The 16,544-nt window shown below is 33.1% G+C and overlaps 2 protein-coding genes across 2 annotated transcripts; both read left to right on the forward strand.

The window, feature by feature from the left end:
- Positions 1 to 1,246: 1,246 nt before the first annotated feature.
- On the forward strand, positions 1,247 to 2,968 carry LOC107859903. The gene has a single exon (XM_016705058.2). The coding sequence runs from the start codon at positions 1,321 to 1,323 to the stop codon at positions 2,737 to 2,739; it is 1,419 nt and encodes a 472-aa protein (XP_016560544.2). The 5' UTR covers positions 1,247 to 1,320; the 3' UTR covers positions 2,740 to 2,968.
- A 2,279-nt stretch (positions 2,969 to 5,247) lies between these two features.
- On the forward strand, positions 5,248 to 14,331 carry LOC124888591. The gene is made up of 2 exons (XM_047399317.1): positions 5,248 to 6,080; positions 14,091 to 14,331. The coding sequence occupies exons 1-2, from the start codon at positions 5,374 to 5,376 to the stop codon at positions 14,194 to 14,196; spliced, it is 813 nt and encodes a 270-aa protein (XP_047255273.1). The 5' UTR covers positions 5,248 to 5,373; the 3' UTR covers positions 14,197 to 14,331.
- Positions 14,332 to 16,544: the final 2,213 nt, after the last annotated feature.

Consider the following 16,544-nt stretch of genomic DNA (forward strand, 5'->3'; position numbering starts at 1 on the left):
TTTCTCAATGCATTGAATTTATTATATTCAAAGAGTATACCAGGTTATTATTGCACAAGAAAAATGGGACGAGAGGAGTAGCAGTCTGCTGTAACGCCCCAGATTAGGATTAAATGTCTCATATCAGCAAAATACAGGAGAGATGTTGAATATATAAGTAAGCTGACGCATTTTAAAGTAGTGCCGATTGAGCCCCAGAATGGACAATATGACTAGTGGGTTGGGTCATTACAGTCTTAGTACCGTAAAGTTTTCCTCATCACAGAGACGTTCACGCCTTCCATGTAACATTTCAAATCAAGAACAAAAGTACCTTATAGCTACTAACAAAGCAACCAGAACTGGTGCTAAAATCATATTAGGTCTCTTCTCCAAGAAGCAACTCTGACTGAGAATAAGAAGAAGAAAAATAATACTTCATGGAGTTCTTAAAGTGATGAGCAAATGAAAGTCTACGAGCACAACGTCGCTCCTGCCTGTCTCGCTCCTTCAAGCTAGCATGGTATAATACATAAATATGATCCTAAACTTGATATCAAATTATAACATTGACCTTAAACTTTAACAGTGTACAAATAGGACTTTTAACTATTCAAACCTGAACAAATAAACACCCCGATCCTATGTGGCAAAACACGAGTTGTACACGCAAAATGGTGCGCGTCCGAGTTGGAATTGAAGGTTTTTTTTATTCAGCTTTTGTATAGTTAAAGGGCCTATTTGTGCATCGATAAAGTTAAAGGTCATACTTATAATGTGTTTTTTTTTTATTAGGCGGCACCATATGAGTGAATTAGTAATCCATGTCAGAGCAAGTGAGGTATACGAGTGTAGTTGTAAAATCGGAGTGTCTTTTTGTTCAGGTTTTGTATATTTAAAGGGTCTACTTGTGCACTATTAAAGTTTAAGATCAATGTTATAATTTGGTGTCAAGTTTAGGATCATATTTATGTATTATGCCTATGATTAATACAGGCAAAAATCATTAACATGCAAGAATGCTCTTCATTTTATAATTAGTAATTGAGCTAGTTAATATCCGAAATATATTTTTGAATGGCAATTGGCCAAATTTTTGTCTAGGACAGACTAAAGAAGACTTAAAAACAAAAATTCAAACCAAGTTGTTGAAGGAAGCACGTTAGTTGCCAGCTTATTAAGTAATCAAATAGAGTTAAATTAAATTGACACTATCATTTTATGTAACTTACACTCATCATTAATAGCTATAAATGCAAATGCGAATTAGCTAGTGTGATCACTGCAAAACATTTTTATTTGGCATCTTCTTATTGAAATCCTAAGGAAGTTCCAACGAAAATGGGTAGAGGGAACCAGGCATGTCAAGCTAAACAACACTTCAGCCATCAACACATCTTGACACCAATTGTCAATCCACCTGAAACACTCACTTGCAATGCTTGTGCACAACCGAACATTACTAATAATCCTAACTTCTATGGCTGCGATAGCTGCCAATATTTCCTCCATGAAAACTGCCTCAGCGCTCCGCGTTTTCTCAATCATTCTTCTCACCCTTCCCACCACTTGACCCTTCTCCCAACTCCAACTTACTCGAATGGTTCGTACACTTGCAAGGCTTGTGGCTCTGCTGGCAATGGATGTAGCTTTAGCTGTCCCTGTTGCGACTTCGATATCCACATGCAATGTGCCCTCTTACCCCAAACTCTTGTCCTTCCCCAGCATCATCGGCATGAACTTGAACTCATTTTTGAATCCCCTTTTGATGATGAAAACACCCTATTCGTTTGTGATCTCTGTAACGGCAATGTAGATCTTAACAAATGGTTGTATTATTGTGCTGATTGTGATTTTGGTGCACATATTGAATGTGGCATTTCCAAATCTGTCAGCCAACAAGTGCCGAAACTGCCAGACAACAAACCAAAAGCAAATCCAGTGATAATCACCGAAACAGAGAAGGGGCCAATCAAGATGCCGGATACCAATCAAGAAAAGGCAAGCAGAGGTGTGGGTGTGGCGAATGAAGTTAAAATATTGAAGCATTTTAGCCACTCCCATGCCTTGGAACTCTGTGAAGTTCATGAAACAAATGAAATAATCTGCTCAGGTTGTGAGGATACACTTGGTGGCACTGCTTACAAATGCACAAAACCCAATTGTGAATTTACCCTTCACAAATCATGCGTCGAATTGCCAAGAAAATTACAACACAATGCCCATCCTAAGCATTCTCTTACTCTGTACCCTACATTACCCCAACGAGACTCGTTTTATTTTGGTTGCAATGCTTGTGGCGAAGAACCAAAATGCTTTGCCTACGAATGCCTCGATTGCAACTTTAGTCTCCATGCTAAATGTGCTACCTCTTTAGCTGAAAATGTGACTCGTGAGGATCATCAACACCCTCTTGCACTCCAATATCAATGGCCGTTTCCCATTGACGATTATGTGCGTATCTTTTGCGAGGTTTGTAATGGACTTTGCAATGATGCCAATTGGCTTTATTATTGTGCCCAGTGTAAATTAGGCACGCACGTGCAATGCGCCATGGTTAAAAAAGAAGATGGTTCCAGCCTTCAGAACGAAGAAGAAGAAGAGGAGGAGGAGGGAGAGATGACTGATCAGCAGAGATTGTTGATGCTAACGATCAAAGCTCAAGATCAACAGGCAAGGCTTAATTTTCAAACTCAAATGGCGTATATGAACGCTAAAACTATGGCCAATATGTTTCGTAGCACTCATCATTATTATTAATGGTTTCCTTTTCTTCGTTGGAACGCAAAATAAAAACTCATTTCTCACTGGACGTACTCACCTTGCAAGGGAGAAGAGAGTTGATTTCTTTCGGATCTCTGTTATTTGATTTGTAATGTTGAGTGTTTCAAACGACTTGTATGCAGCTTGAGTATTCTACTGGATACTTGTTTTATTTGACTTCTGTATCTGTCTTTGTGATCAATAAAATAAATCTCTTTTTTGTTTCTATCGCTTTTAAGTGAAATGTTACTGTAATAATTTTACTGAACCATAATCTGGAAGACTATACAAACAAGCTAGCTACTCTAAAAATTTACGATAAAAGCAAAACACCAAAATGGGATAATATGATGATGATCACAGCAATAATGTGAAAAATTAAAATTCATGCGTTAACTCATTGTATTTTGAAAGCAAAGGCACAACTGTGAATCGTATTTTTTCGTAATTATGATTAACTTATATTACCAACCGCAAGAATTACTAAAACTTTAAAAAAAAATAAAAAAATACAGCCAAACTTTTCCATAGTGGAGCGTTTATCCGAGAATTTCAAGGCTACTATAGAGAGTTGATGTTATATATGTATACTGAGATATGACATCTAGATACCATTTAGTTGTTATAAACAAAATTATGCGCAATTAGACAGAGCATGAATATAAAAAAAGGCAAATATTAGTAGTTTTTTTTCTGATGTGGTGAAGTTATGAAATAACTGATATGCATTATTTAAATATAATTTTTCCTTTAAATTAGATATTCGTGCTTGAAATTTACTGTGTTTATAACATTAATAATGATTACCATAGATATTTTATTTTGTACATAATATTTTTCTTATAAAATATGAATATGCTGTTATAGAGAGCTAATTTTACAAAGAGTGTACTGCTATAGTAAACGTCATTACTGTTACAGAAAAGTAAAATATAATATGAAAACTTAATTTCGAAAAAATTAGACCGCTATAATAACGAAATAGAGAGTTATGATTGTAATATTTTCGAAAGCTGGGCATGGAGCCCCAGCCTTGCTATCAGCCTAGTTCTAAATTTCTAACAGAGCTATGAATTATAAGAAGCACTTATTGGCCACCCAAATTCCATAGGATTACTGTTCTTGTAAATTGAAAAAATAAGTCAACAATAAATTTAGTCATCTGACGAGGCTACCCTACAAGAAAGTTCAATTATGGAGTACTACACTAGCTAATTTCTTGTATGCTCCAAATTTTACTGTCACCTTTTATACTACGTTATTTCATAGTGGAACAGAAGTACCTAACTTTTCACTAGAGAGACAGGTAAACTGAATTAATGAGTTGGTTGATTGTTTTAAAACCTTTTATACTTCCATCACAAAATTATTAATTAAATGCAGATTAAAAAAATTAAAAATTGAAGGTTACCTTGTCCACAACAATTGAGGCAGGGACTAAAAATGCAGTAGACCTATAACACAAGGGTTAAATATGAAATTTTACCTAAATAAAAGATGAAACGAGAAAAGGAGAGTGCTCTCATTTTCACCCCACTTTAGCCTCAAAACTTATAGCCTTCTAATCCTTTTTTCTTTTCTCATTAGTTTCTAATTTTGCTGGTAAATAGTTCTTACTTCCAACTTGATGTTGTGAGTTTGAGTTAGTAACTTGATGTTGTGAGTTTGAGTTAGTAAGAAGTAAATAATTTATTTAAATGTCATGCTCGTCTGGCAAGCTAGTTTGCAATAATCAAAACATCAAACTTCAGAAGATATATTCATATTAGGACAGGTCTAAATGAATTATTAGTCAATAATCATCAGTTTGATAATGAATGATGGGAATATTGTGAACTTGCAAAAAGAAAAAGTCAACAATGCATTCGTTAATCGTAAAATCCATGAACATAATACAGTTGACTTCCCAAGTTTCTTTTTTCATCCTCCCATGTTATCACTTTGCCGAATTTGATGGACGTAGCTTATTATTTATATCACAAACGACCATCTATAAAGCCAAATAGAGTTAACACGTCTTTTGTATTACTATTGCTTTAATTTGGACATAAAGCTTATGGGTGTTGAAGTATGTGGCCATTTTATTTAAAAGTTTAAACTTTTAAAAATTCTTACTTTTATTTAATTAATTATACATTCAGCAAAATGGTTTTTCTATGAGTAAAATATTGCAGGAACTGGTGCCAATTGTATTGATTAGTTGTTATTTGGAACTGGATTCGAAGAAGCAACTCAAACTGAGATTAATAAGAAAAATGATGCTACGTGGGGTTCTTAAAATAATAATGCGCAAATGAAAGTCTACGACCACAACGTAGCCCCTTCCATCTCGCAAATCGTGGCTGGCTTTGAAGAATTCAAGGATTCTCACCATTTTAATTAGTTCGTAGTTTATTCAGTCAATATGCTAATTTAACTTTCTTTAATAACAATTGGCCAAATTGTTGTAGGAAATGACTTATAAAATCAAATAGATCAAGAAAAATGAATGCCAGTTCGTCGTTGCATTGCCTACTTATTAAAAGTACTACTTATCTATCGAATGCGAATGCCAGTTAGCTAGTTTGGTCATTGAACTTGCTTGATCTCTAGTACATTCACGTGCATCAACAATTGAAAGTTACAAGAAAAATGGGAAGGGAGAAACATACTGCATGTGAAAGTAAACAACACTTTAGCCACCCCCACATCTTGAAACTTATCAATCCAGCTGAAAGTGCAACTCTCACTTGCAATGCTTGTGAGAAAACAAACATTACTAATAAGCCTAATTTCTATGGCTGCAATAGCTGCCAATATTTCCTTCATGAAAACTGCCTCAACGTTCCTCGTTTTCTCGATCATTCATCTCACCCTTCCCACCACTTGACCCTTCTCCCTCTTCCTACTTACTCGAGTCGTTCCTATACTTGCGATGCTTGTGGCTCTAATGGCAATGGGTTCAGCTTTAGCTGTGCCCGTTGCAACTTTGATATCCACATGCACTGTGCCCTTTCGCCCCAAACTGCCGTCCTATCCCAGCATCATCTTCATGAACTTAAGCTCATTTTTGAATCCCCTTTTGATGATGAAAACACCGATTTTGTCTGTGATCTCTGTCAGGACAAGGTAGATCTTAATAACTGGTTGTATTATTGTGCTGATTGTGATTTTGGTGCACATATCAAATGTGCATCTCCTGATCCAAGTCCAACATCACAGCAACGTCGAAATAATGTAAATGCAAATTGGGCAGTGGAGATGATAAATTCAGTTAGTGATGATCATGATCGGCTTGTAGCAGCTCAAATTGAATCTCAGATTGCGGCACGATCAAGACAGGCTATGCTGGACTTATGGTAGGCCATTAAAGTTACGTCTACTCTATCATAATCTCCGCTTTAACTTGGTGTTCTTCGGTTTTTAACTTTTTATTGCAAAATAAATGTCTCTTGTTGTTGTTATGTTATTTCTCTTCCAACTTTGTAAGAGTGATTGTTGATGATCAAGTTTCTCCATTTTCGTTATGGTTTCATGTTTTATTCGCGATTTTTGTTCTGTTTTCACGGGTCAAAAATTAATGCCTTTGGCAGAATGATAACCATATCAGTCCTCTCGCTGTAAGATTTAGATTCGATAAAGGGAAGAGGAAGAGGATTGAAAGTTTTATCCTTTAAATATTAACTCTATTCATGAGAAGGGATTAGTACTTTAACTCAGAGTTGAAGTTGGACTTATATTTGTCTATGAATATTATTGGAATTGTTTTTTAAATTTTTGGGAAAGAAGCAAGATGAAAAAAATGTAAAAAACAACTTTTTTGTTATGATATATACAGCAAAGAATAATGAAGAAGAATAGAGAAAAAAAAAGGGTAAATTTCATCCATGGTCATTTAACTTTGTATCTATTACGCAAAAGCTACTTTTCCTTCATTCATTTCATCTATAATCACTTAACTTTGTATCTATTACGCAAAAGTCACTTTTATTTCATTCATTTCATCCATGGTCATTTAACTTTACTCTGACCATTACAAAAGTCACTATGACCGGATTTTACAATAATTCTATCGGAAAAATGATGTGGCAACCTTAATTAGTTGTTAATTTTAATTTAAGTGAATATATAATATATTACTCATATCTTAACCCTTTTTATCTGTGCATAACTCAATTTTCCTTATGGATTATTTAATGAAAGAATACCAATTTCTTAATAGATTGGATTAGTTAATGAAGACTATTTTCATAAAAAAAAAGTTGGTTGATATAATTGTGAAATAAAATTATACTTGTATATTCTTAAAATCCTCTAAAGTTGAGACATGTATTGGTAAATTATTTTTTCCTCTAATATTATGGTATGTAGTTGATAAAATTATTTTTCTCCCTCTAAAATTATGACATGTAGTTGATAAAATTATTTTTTTTCATACATTCTTTTCTTGACCCCTGAGTCTTTGCATTCGGTATATCATAATAATATGATAAACTACTCTATTTATTTGAATTTGTCTTTGTGTTTTTAATTGTTTAACTAATCAATTAATTCTCTTAAAAGTTTTTCTTATATTATTCAATTTATGATAAATTACATATTGTTTAATTAATTTAATTGATAAATATAAAAATTAGATATCCTATAATTTCTTTATCTATTAAAGTACTTATATTTTACTCCCTCCGTTCCATTTTACCCGTCTCAAATTTTCTAATCTAGTGTCCCATTTTACTTGTCCTTTTTTACTTATCAAGACAAGACAATTTTTTTCCCCATATTTTACCCTTTGCATTAATGACTTTTTCTTTAAATTAAAATGTAAACATCATTTAATAGGAGTACTATGGTAAACTAGCCATGTTATTTATTATTTTTCTTAATATCTGTGTCATCCCAATTTGGGACGAGTAAAATGGGACGGAGGGAGTATAACTTTTATTTAACAAAATTGTACGTTAATATAACATCATTTGTACAAATTTTGACAATACTTATTCAATGATACAAATAAAAGATTTTATTTTAAAACTATCTTTAGCATGTTGATTTATCTTCAAAGAATTAAAATAATTTTTTTAAAAAATAATATCATATATGTATTTCTATTTTATGTGCTTTGAAGAAGTTATCTTGTTTATCACTCCTTTTCGATGCACCTTTTTGGCAGATGAATGCAATATTATGAATTTTTTCTTAAAAATATCAACCAAATTTTTTTATGAAAATAGTCTTCATTAGGCAATCTAATCTAGTAAGAAATTGGTAATCTTTCATTAAATAATACATTAGAAAAATTGGGTTCTGCAGATATAAAAAAAGTCAAGATATGAGTAATATATTATATATTCACTTAAATTAAAATTAAGAACTAATTAAGGTTGCTACATCATTTTTCAGATGGAATTATTGTAAAATTCGATTATAGTGACTTTTGTGATGGTCGAAGTAAAGTTAAATGACCATGGATGAAATGAATGAAAGAAAAGTGATTTTTGTGTAATAGATACAAAATTAAGTGACCATGGATGAAATGAATGAAAGAAAAGTGACTTTTGCATAATAGATACAAAATTAAGTGATCATGGATGAAATTTATTCGAAAGAAGAGAGAATAATTGTTATTTCTCCCAAGGGATGATTTACAATGAAGGAAGCCTTCTATTTATAGGAAAATTTACTCCTAGTCTTGGAGCAAAAGACAGATACTTCAAATTCTGATAGATTTCAACTAGATCTTGATAGACATTCACTACAACGGATATATATTAATATCATAATACTCCCCCTTGAATGTCTAATAATACGCATATAGGTTGCCTCATTAAAAATGTTACAAGGAAAAATCAATGGGATAAAACCTCGTAAGAGAAAAAGAGTACGACGCGTATTAACTCCCCTAATAAGAATGTCCTTGAACCTTTGCATTCCGATCTTGTGCACCATCTTCTTGAAAGTTGCAGTTAAAAGAGACTTTGTGAATAAATCAATCAAATTGTCACTTGAACGAATCTGTTGTACGTTAATATCACTATTCTTTTAGAGCTCATGTGTATAGAAGAGCTTTGGCAAAATATGCTTCGTTCTATCTCCTTTTATGAATACTCGCTTTAGTTGTGCTATGAATTACTTTATATAAAATTGTGGGTACTTTATCACATTTTAAATTCAAATCATATTTTTCTCGAATGAGATGTATGTGAACCTTAACCACACACACACTCGGCTTGCTTCATGAATAGATATTAACTCAGCATGGTCCGATGAACTGGTTACGATAGTCTGCTTTGTTGATCTCCAAGATATGAAAGCACCCCACATATATGAACACATAGCCTGCTTGGGACCGAGCTTTATGTGGGTCAGATAAGTACCTTACATCAGCATAACCAACACGTCAGGACTGCAATCTTTAGAATAAAATAAGCCCTTATCGATAGTCCATTTTAGATACCACAATATGTGTTTGATCTCACTCCAATGTCTCATAGTAGGAGCATAACTATACGTTGATAACAGATTAACTGAAAAGGCTATATCAGGCCTTGTAGTATTTGCAAGATACATTAGTGCACCAATTGTATTAAGATATGATACTTCAGGACCAAAGAGTTCATCATTATTTTCTTGAGGTCGGAATGATTCCTTATTCACATCAAGTGATCGAACAACCATTGGAGTACTTAATGGATGTGCTCCATCCATATAAAATATTTTCAACACCTTTTCTGTGTAGGCAGATTGATAGACAAAGATACCATTTGTCAAATGCTCAATATGCAAATCAAGGCATAATTTTGTCTTTTCGATAGCTTTTATCTCAAATTCTTTCTTTAGGTCATAAATTGTCTTTTGAAGCTCTATTGGATTTCCAATAAGGTTTACGTCATCGACATAGACAACAAGTATAACAAACTCCAACGTTGTTTTCTTTATAAAAATACATGGGCAGATTTCATCATTCGTATAACCTTCCTTAGATAAATATTCACTAAGACGGTTATACCACATGCGTTCACATTGCTTTAAACCATACAATGATCTTTGCAATCTAATGAAATATATTTTCGAGGCTTTGAACTATATGTTTTCGACATTTTAAATTATTCAGGAATTTTCATATCTCATTATCAAGTGATCCATATAGATAGGCTGTTACCACATCCATCAAATGCATTTCAAGTCTCTCATGGACAGTGAAACTAATAAGATAACAAAATGTTATTGCATCCATAACTAGTGAATATATCTCATCATAATCTACACCAAGCTGTTGTGAAAATCCTTGTGCAACAAAACATGCTTTATACCTTTGTATTTCATTTTCTCATTTTTTTTGCATAAAGACCCATTCGTAGCCAATAGGCTTAACACCATTAGGTGTTTGAGTTATAGGTCCAAAAACTTCACGTTTGAAAAGTGAATTCAATTCAAATTGAATTGCTTCTTGCCATTTTGGCCAGTCATTTCTTCTTCGACATTCTGTGACAGATCAAGGTTCAAGATCCTCAATATCTTGCATTATTTTCGTTGCAATATTATATGCAAAGACATAATTCATAACTAGTTTAGATCGATTTAAATTAGTGTCAACATCACTTGAATTTATGGATAGTTCCTCATTTTCTTGAGTCTCAGGATCATTAATTCCTTTAGGAATATCGACATTGCTCAAATCTTTAACTTCCATATGAGGATCTTTCGTAGTGTCATCTTAACCATTTTTTTCTAGAATTTTGATCCTTAGAACCTAATAGTCTACCACGCTTTAAGCGTGTTTTAGATTCATTAGATATGACACTAGTGGATGGTCTTTTAGGGACATTAATTTGAATTGGGATATTCTCTGCAGGAATATGTGATTTGGTGATCTCTTTTCAAATCTGTAAATGCGTCTGACATTTGATTTGCAATTTTCTGCAGATGAGTAATCTTCTATACTTCTTGCTCACAAATAGAAGCATGTAGATCAAGATGAGATAGTGATGGAATTTCCATGAAATTTCTCTTTTGATGTCACTATCTTTTTCCCCTAATTTTGGAAAAACTTTCTCATCAAACCGACAATCTGCAAATCGAGCAGTGAACATATCTCCCGTTAATGGTTTAAGATAGTGAATAATGGAGGGTGATTCAAACCCAACATAAATTCCTAACCTTTTGGAGGGGACATCTTGGTGCGACTTGGTGGTGCTATAGGTACATATACACCGCACTCAAAAATTCTCAGATGATATATATATTAGGCTCTTGACCTAAAACTAATTGCAACAGAGAAAATTTATGATAATTTATCGATTTAAGACGAAAAAGTGTTGCAGCATGCAAAATTGCATGACCCCAAACAGAAGTGGGCAACTTAGTTTTCATAAGCAATTGTTTTGCTATCAATTATAGATGTTTAATTAATGACTCGGCAAGGCCATTTTAAGTGTGAACATGGGTTACATGATGTTCCACTCTTATCCCTATTGATAAGCAATAGTCATTAAATAATTGGGATGAAAATTTTATAGCATTATCAAGGCAAATGAACTTAATATGATTATCAGGAAACTGTGCCAGTAATCGTATTATTTGTGCCAATAATTTTACAAATGTCAAGTTGCGAGATGACAATAGACACACATGAGACCATCTAGAAGAAGCATCTATTAGGACCATAAAGTATCTAAACGGCCCACTAGGTGGGTGAATGGGTCCACAAATATCCCCATGTATGCGTTCCAAGAATGTGGGGGACTCAATCCCAACTTTTGTTGGTGATGGCTTCACAATTACCTTGCCTTGATAACAAATATTGCATGATAATTCACCATTTGAAAGAACCTTCAAGTTCTTTAATGGATGTCCATTTAATCTGTAATTCGTCTCATCATTATAGATCCAGGATGTCTCAGACGATCATGCCAAAGTATGAAAGTATTGGAATTAGTAAACTTTTTGTTTACTATAGAATGTTCCTCAATTGCACAAATCTTTATCCAATATAAGCTAGAAGATAAAAAAGGTAACTTTTCTATAACACATGTCTGTCCGGAGACATTCTTGGTGATACCATGATATTTAAGATTCAGCTCATCAATTGTCTTGATATGATAACCATTTTCACGGATATCTTTAAAACTCATCAAGTTTCTCCGAGAATTAGGAGAAAACATAACATTATTTATGGTGAGTTTAGTTCCCTTGGGCAAGATTATAATGATTTTTCTAAAGCCTTCAATCAAATTAGTACTACTAGATTCTAGTAACATTAATCTTGCTCATGTTTAGATGAGAGAAATATTTCTCGTCTTTGAATGTCGTATGTGTAGTGCCAGATGCAATCAAACAAATATCTTCACAATTGGACAACTTACTTTAAAAGTTATTCATATCTTAGCCTTAGCCTTCAAATTTGAGATGGTAGAGTCTCGTGCTGATAAAATATTATGAAATATAAAGCAAAGAATAATGAAGAAGAGTAGAGAAAAAAGAGAGAGTAATTGTTATTTCTCTTGACGGATGATTTATAATGATGGAATCCCTTCTATTTATAGGGAAAATTTACTCCTAGTTTCTGAGTAAAAGACAAATACTTCAAATCTCGATAGATATCAACTAGATCTTGATAGATCTTGATAGACATTCACTACAACTGATATATATCAATATCATAACATTTTTGTTGTTTTTCACTTTTCCAAATAAAACTCCAAGTTATATTTAGAATTCTCATGGAAAAACATCAACTTGAAGTTGTATTTGACATAAAGTGAATTATTTTTTTTTTTTTAAAAAGTAAGAAAATTCTCATGGTGAAACGGTATAATAGTCAAGTTTGAATTAAAAGTAACAAATAAATTTGTCAATTAAGTGGGAATCCTTTAAGTTTTAAAAATTAAGTAAAAGTGACAAAAAAGTTTTAATTTTTTATTTTAATATTTTCACTCCAACAACTATAAAAATTATCACAACAACTATCAAAGTCGTTCGACAACTTTGATAGTTGTTGGGACAACTAATGCAGTTGTCGAACAACTGTCTCGAGTTGTTTTAGTTGTTTGAATGACTTTACCTTTTTAACTTAATAATATTATGGGACTCACTTATTATTTTTAATTAATTCAAGACTTGAGAGTCATTTTCACCTTATTTTTTCATAAACATAAATAACTATTCAGCAACAAATGAATCCGGAGCCAAAAGGGCTATTTTTTTTTATTAAAAATATCAAAGGGGACAACAAAATTTAAAAAATACCAAAACGAACAAATCGCTAGGGATCCAGCGACTTACAAGTCGCCGGGCCCACAGCGACTTATAAATCGCTGGGTCATCCGCGACTTGTAAGTCGCTGGCACTAACGTGATTTACTACCTACTAAATACTGTTCACATGTGAAACAAAAAAGTGTCTGCATCCTTGAAAAATTATTCGTTCAGCCTTTTAAAAAGAAAATATTCGAATTCTTAAACTTAAATTTTACATTCTTTAGATAATCTTTATGAATTTACTTTTGATCATAACAAATTGATTTTTTTATGTAGATATGAATCCATTGTTAAAATTACAAGCTAAACATCGATCTCAAAAAATTTGGAACATCGAGGGACAAGATATGTGTTTAAATAGATGTCGTGCCGATACAGAATTTTGGTTAAACATACAGGAGCGTCCATTGCATCATCGAATTCTTTAATATTTAAGTTTTTGTGGATTTAGAGGAATTATAGAAGTAGCAAACATTCCTTACGATGTTGGACTTATAAGTGCGTTAGTTGAGAGGTGGCGCCCCGAAACTCACACATTTCACTTGCGAATTGGTGAGGCCACTATTACATTACAGGATATTGAAATTATGTTTGGAATGGTTGTAGATGGGAGTCCTATACTTCTAGAAGGTTCTACCGATTTAGGAATTGTAGCTAAACGACAAATGAGGTGTGACTTAACAGGATGGGAACCTCCTCTAGATTTCTTTTCTGGAATTAGAAGAATACTTGTATCTAAATTAGCTGCATATGTAAAAGAGTTAGATGATATTACTAATGATACTTCCAAAATTGAGGTGCAACAGAGAGTTAGGTTGTACCTTTTATGGTTGTGCGGAGGTACATTATTTTCAGACAAGTCCAATACTAAAATATCTTTGGACTATTTAATCTACTTGCAAGACTTAAATGCAATGTCGGCAAAGGCTTGGGGCGTAGCTGCATTGTCATTTTTATACTATTCTTTATATCGTGCCTCCATGTCTTCATCTAGCGATGTATGTGGATTTCTTGCCTTAGTTCAGGTACGTAAAACTTAATATTTATGTTTTAAAACTTGTATTACTTAATTTTATTGTGTTATTAAAATTAGTTGATTTTATATTTTTATAGGTATGGGCGTAGCGTATTATTCTACTTCAGCCAGCACCGCACCCTCTGGGGGCAAACCATCATGATGCCTCAGCTCCACTTGCACGTAAGTGGAGACGAGGTATAGTTCATGGAAATGAGGCGAGAAATATACTTGTCATAATTAGAGATGTCTTGGATAGCCTAACTATTGAGCAGGTAATTGAAATTTTAATACTATTGATTTTTCGTATTGATTAAACAAATTTAGAATGCAAGAATGGAAAAGTACCACATTTGTTACTAATATATTTTCTTATGTATAATGTTAAGTATAATATTATTTCTATTTGAAAAGAGCAATATAATTGCTGTGTTTGATAACGATCTATTTATTTTATAATTTATTTGAGAGCCTTATTCAAAAGAAATACGCAATGAATTGCCCGTTTGGTGCAAGAGGGGAAAACCTATTTAGATGGCTAGAGTGCCACTTATTTGTGGAATAATTCGTGAGTGGCATATGACTGATCGTGCTATTAGACAATCTGGACCGTGTACTCACTTTCACGAACAACATTTTAAGCGTGATAACCGAAGTAGAATAACACAAGAAGTTTTAAATACGTATAACAAAAAAAAACATACATGGGATATACGTCGGGAACATATTTTTGAGCCCCATCATATAAACAATCAATTAGAGTACATTCATTGGTATTGTAATTATGCTCACATATTAATTGGAAATCCAGAGCATGTTGTTCAAAAAGGATATCAACACATGACAGACAGACATAAGGCCTTGGTACGTATATTCAAAAAATCGTAATACACGTCAGTGATCTTTTTAATACATGTCAATGACCATTTTTATTTTGTATTTTTAGGTTATTGGACATGAAACCATTTATCGGATGGCTCAATTGGTTTTACGTGATTCAAGATCAACTAGCGAGATGTATGGATTTGCATAAGAGGTTGCCCGTATTTCTTCGGAATCAATGAATTCTGCCTATCTAGGAACATGATTGAGCTTTGCTCCTAATTATGCACCACCGACTCAATCTGCGGAATCACCACCAGTGCAAGTTTGCTGTCAGGGATTTCAATCTGCATCTAGAGATAGTACGCGTCAGGGTAGAAGAGGTAGTCGTGGAGAAGATAGTATGGCAGATCATAGCGAAGAACCACATGATAATTTTGGCTTGTCTCTAGCTACTACTACCGAGGTCTATTATCCGACATTTGAATTTGGTGAACCCTCGACAACTGTCACTGATTTTTCACGCTAAGAAACTGTTGGTTTTGTAATGCCACCCATTGTCCAATATGATTTTGCGCAATTAAGTGAATTTCATCATGCTCCCCAACCCAGAATGCATGAATTTTTCATGAATAACTCTTCATTTACTGAGGCGTTGAACTTTTCTGATGTGAGTCGGTAATTCGTAAAATATATTTAATAATTTATGATTAATTAATTAATTATTATTTATTTAATTATATTTCATGTTATTATAGGAAACAATGTCCAATGCAAAAACTTTTCAACCACATGTATGATGTCCTTTCTTGATTTACATACTTTATTTTATTTGTAGTCTTAAATAATCTTACCTTTAAAAATATTTTTTGTAGGTTGCGAGAGAAGATGGTCATCGAAGATCAACTAGGCCACACGTATCAACTTATTGTGGCACAGGTAGTCGTCATAATCACGTTGGGGGACAAAATTAATCAAAATTTTTGTTGGTAGTTTCAAAAGGCCAAATTTAGGTAGGCTAATTTTTTCTAGTGTAATTTAGGTAGGCTAATTTTGTTCTAGTGTTATTTAGGTAGGCTAATAGTCCACTATGTAATTTTTATTATGTTTAGATGAATTTAAAGTTACACGCACCGTCATGAAAATTTTATATTATTATGTTCAATTTCCTTATCAAGTCAACAAACATAAATTAGCTAGCAGTAGAATATTTTTATTTTACTTTATTCATAAAATTAGATTATTATTTTCTCCTTATTCCAAAACATAAACAGGTGTCTCCAAACACCTCACCCACAACCTTATGAATACTTCTTGTCACAAAATTTCACGTAGCTCTGTAATGCACGAATTTGAATATAGTGTATTTAAAGCAGATATCAAAATCAAAAAATTTTAAAAGACATATTACATTAAAAATACTACATATAGATCAATAACACAACATAAAATAATACTACATGAAAGTCGCAAATTACTGAGCTCGTCTAGGACAACGTACCTTAGTGTGACCTATTTCTTTGCAAATACTACACTTTCTAGCCATGCGAGCTGGAGCAATATCCATATTATTCTTAAGTCAGGTTCTTTCTTCAACACCAGATGTTCGCATATATTCAATGTTTGCAACTAAAGCAAATGGGGATGGCAGTCAATATCGTTCATCACCCATGGGGTAAAATTTACCACTATATGTTTGTTTGTATAGCTTAGTGCTGTAGTGCTTTCTA

This window comes from Capsicum annuum, chromosome 1, assembly GCF_002878395.1.
Source record: "Capsicum annuum cultivar UCD-10X-F1 chromosome 1, UCD10Xv1.1, whole genome shotgun sequence".
NCBI lineage: Eukaryota > Viridiplantae > Streptophyta > Magnoliopsida > Solanales > Solanaceae > Capsicum > Capsicum annuum.

Excerpts from the sequence above, each read along its gene's own strand:
- LOC107859903 (XM_016705058.2), top strand. The coding sequence starts at position 1,321 with ATGGGTAGAGGGAACCAGGCATGTCAAGCTAAACAACACTTCAGCCAT.
- LOC124888591 (XM_047399317.1), top strand. The coding sequence starts at position 5,374 with ATGGGAAGGGAGAAACATACTGCATGTGAAAGTAAACAACACTTTAGC. Across the intron at positions 6,081-14,090 it reads CAGGCTATGCTGGACTTATG|GTATGGGCGTAGCGTATTAT; the intron begins GTAGGCCATTAA and ends ATATTTTTATAG.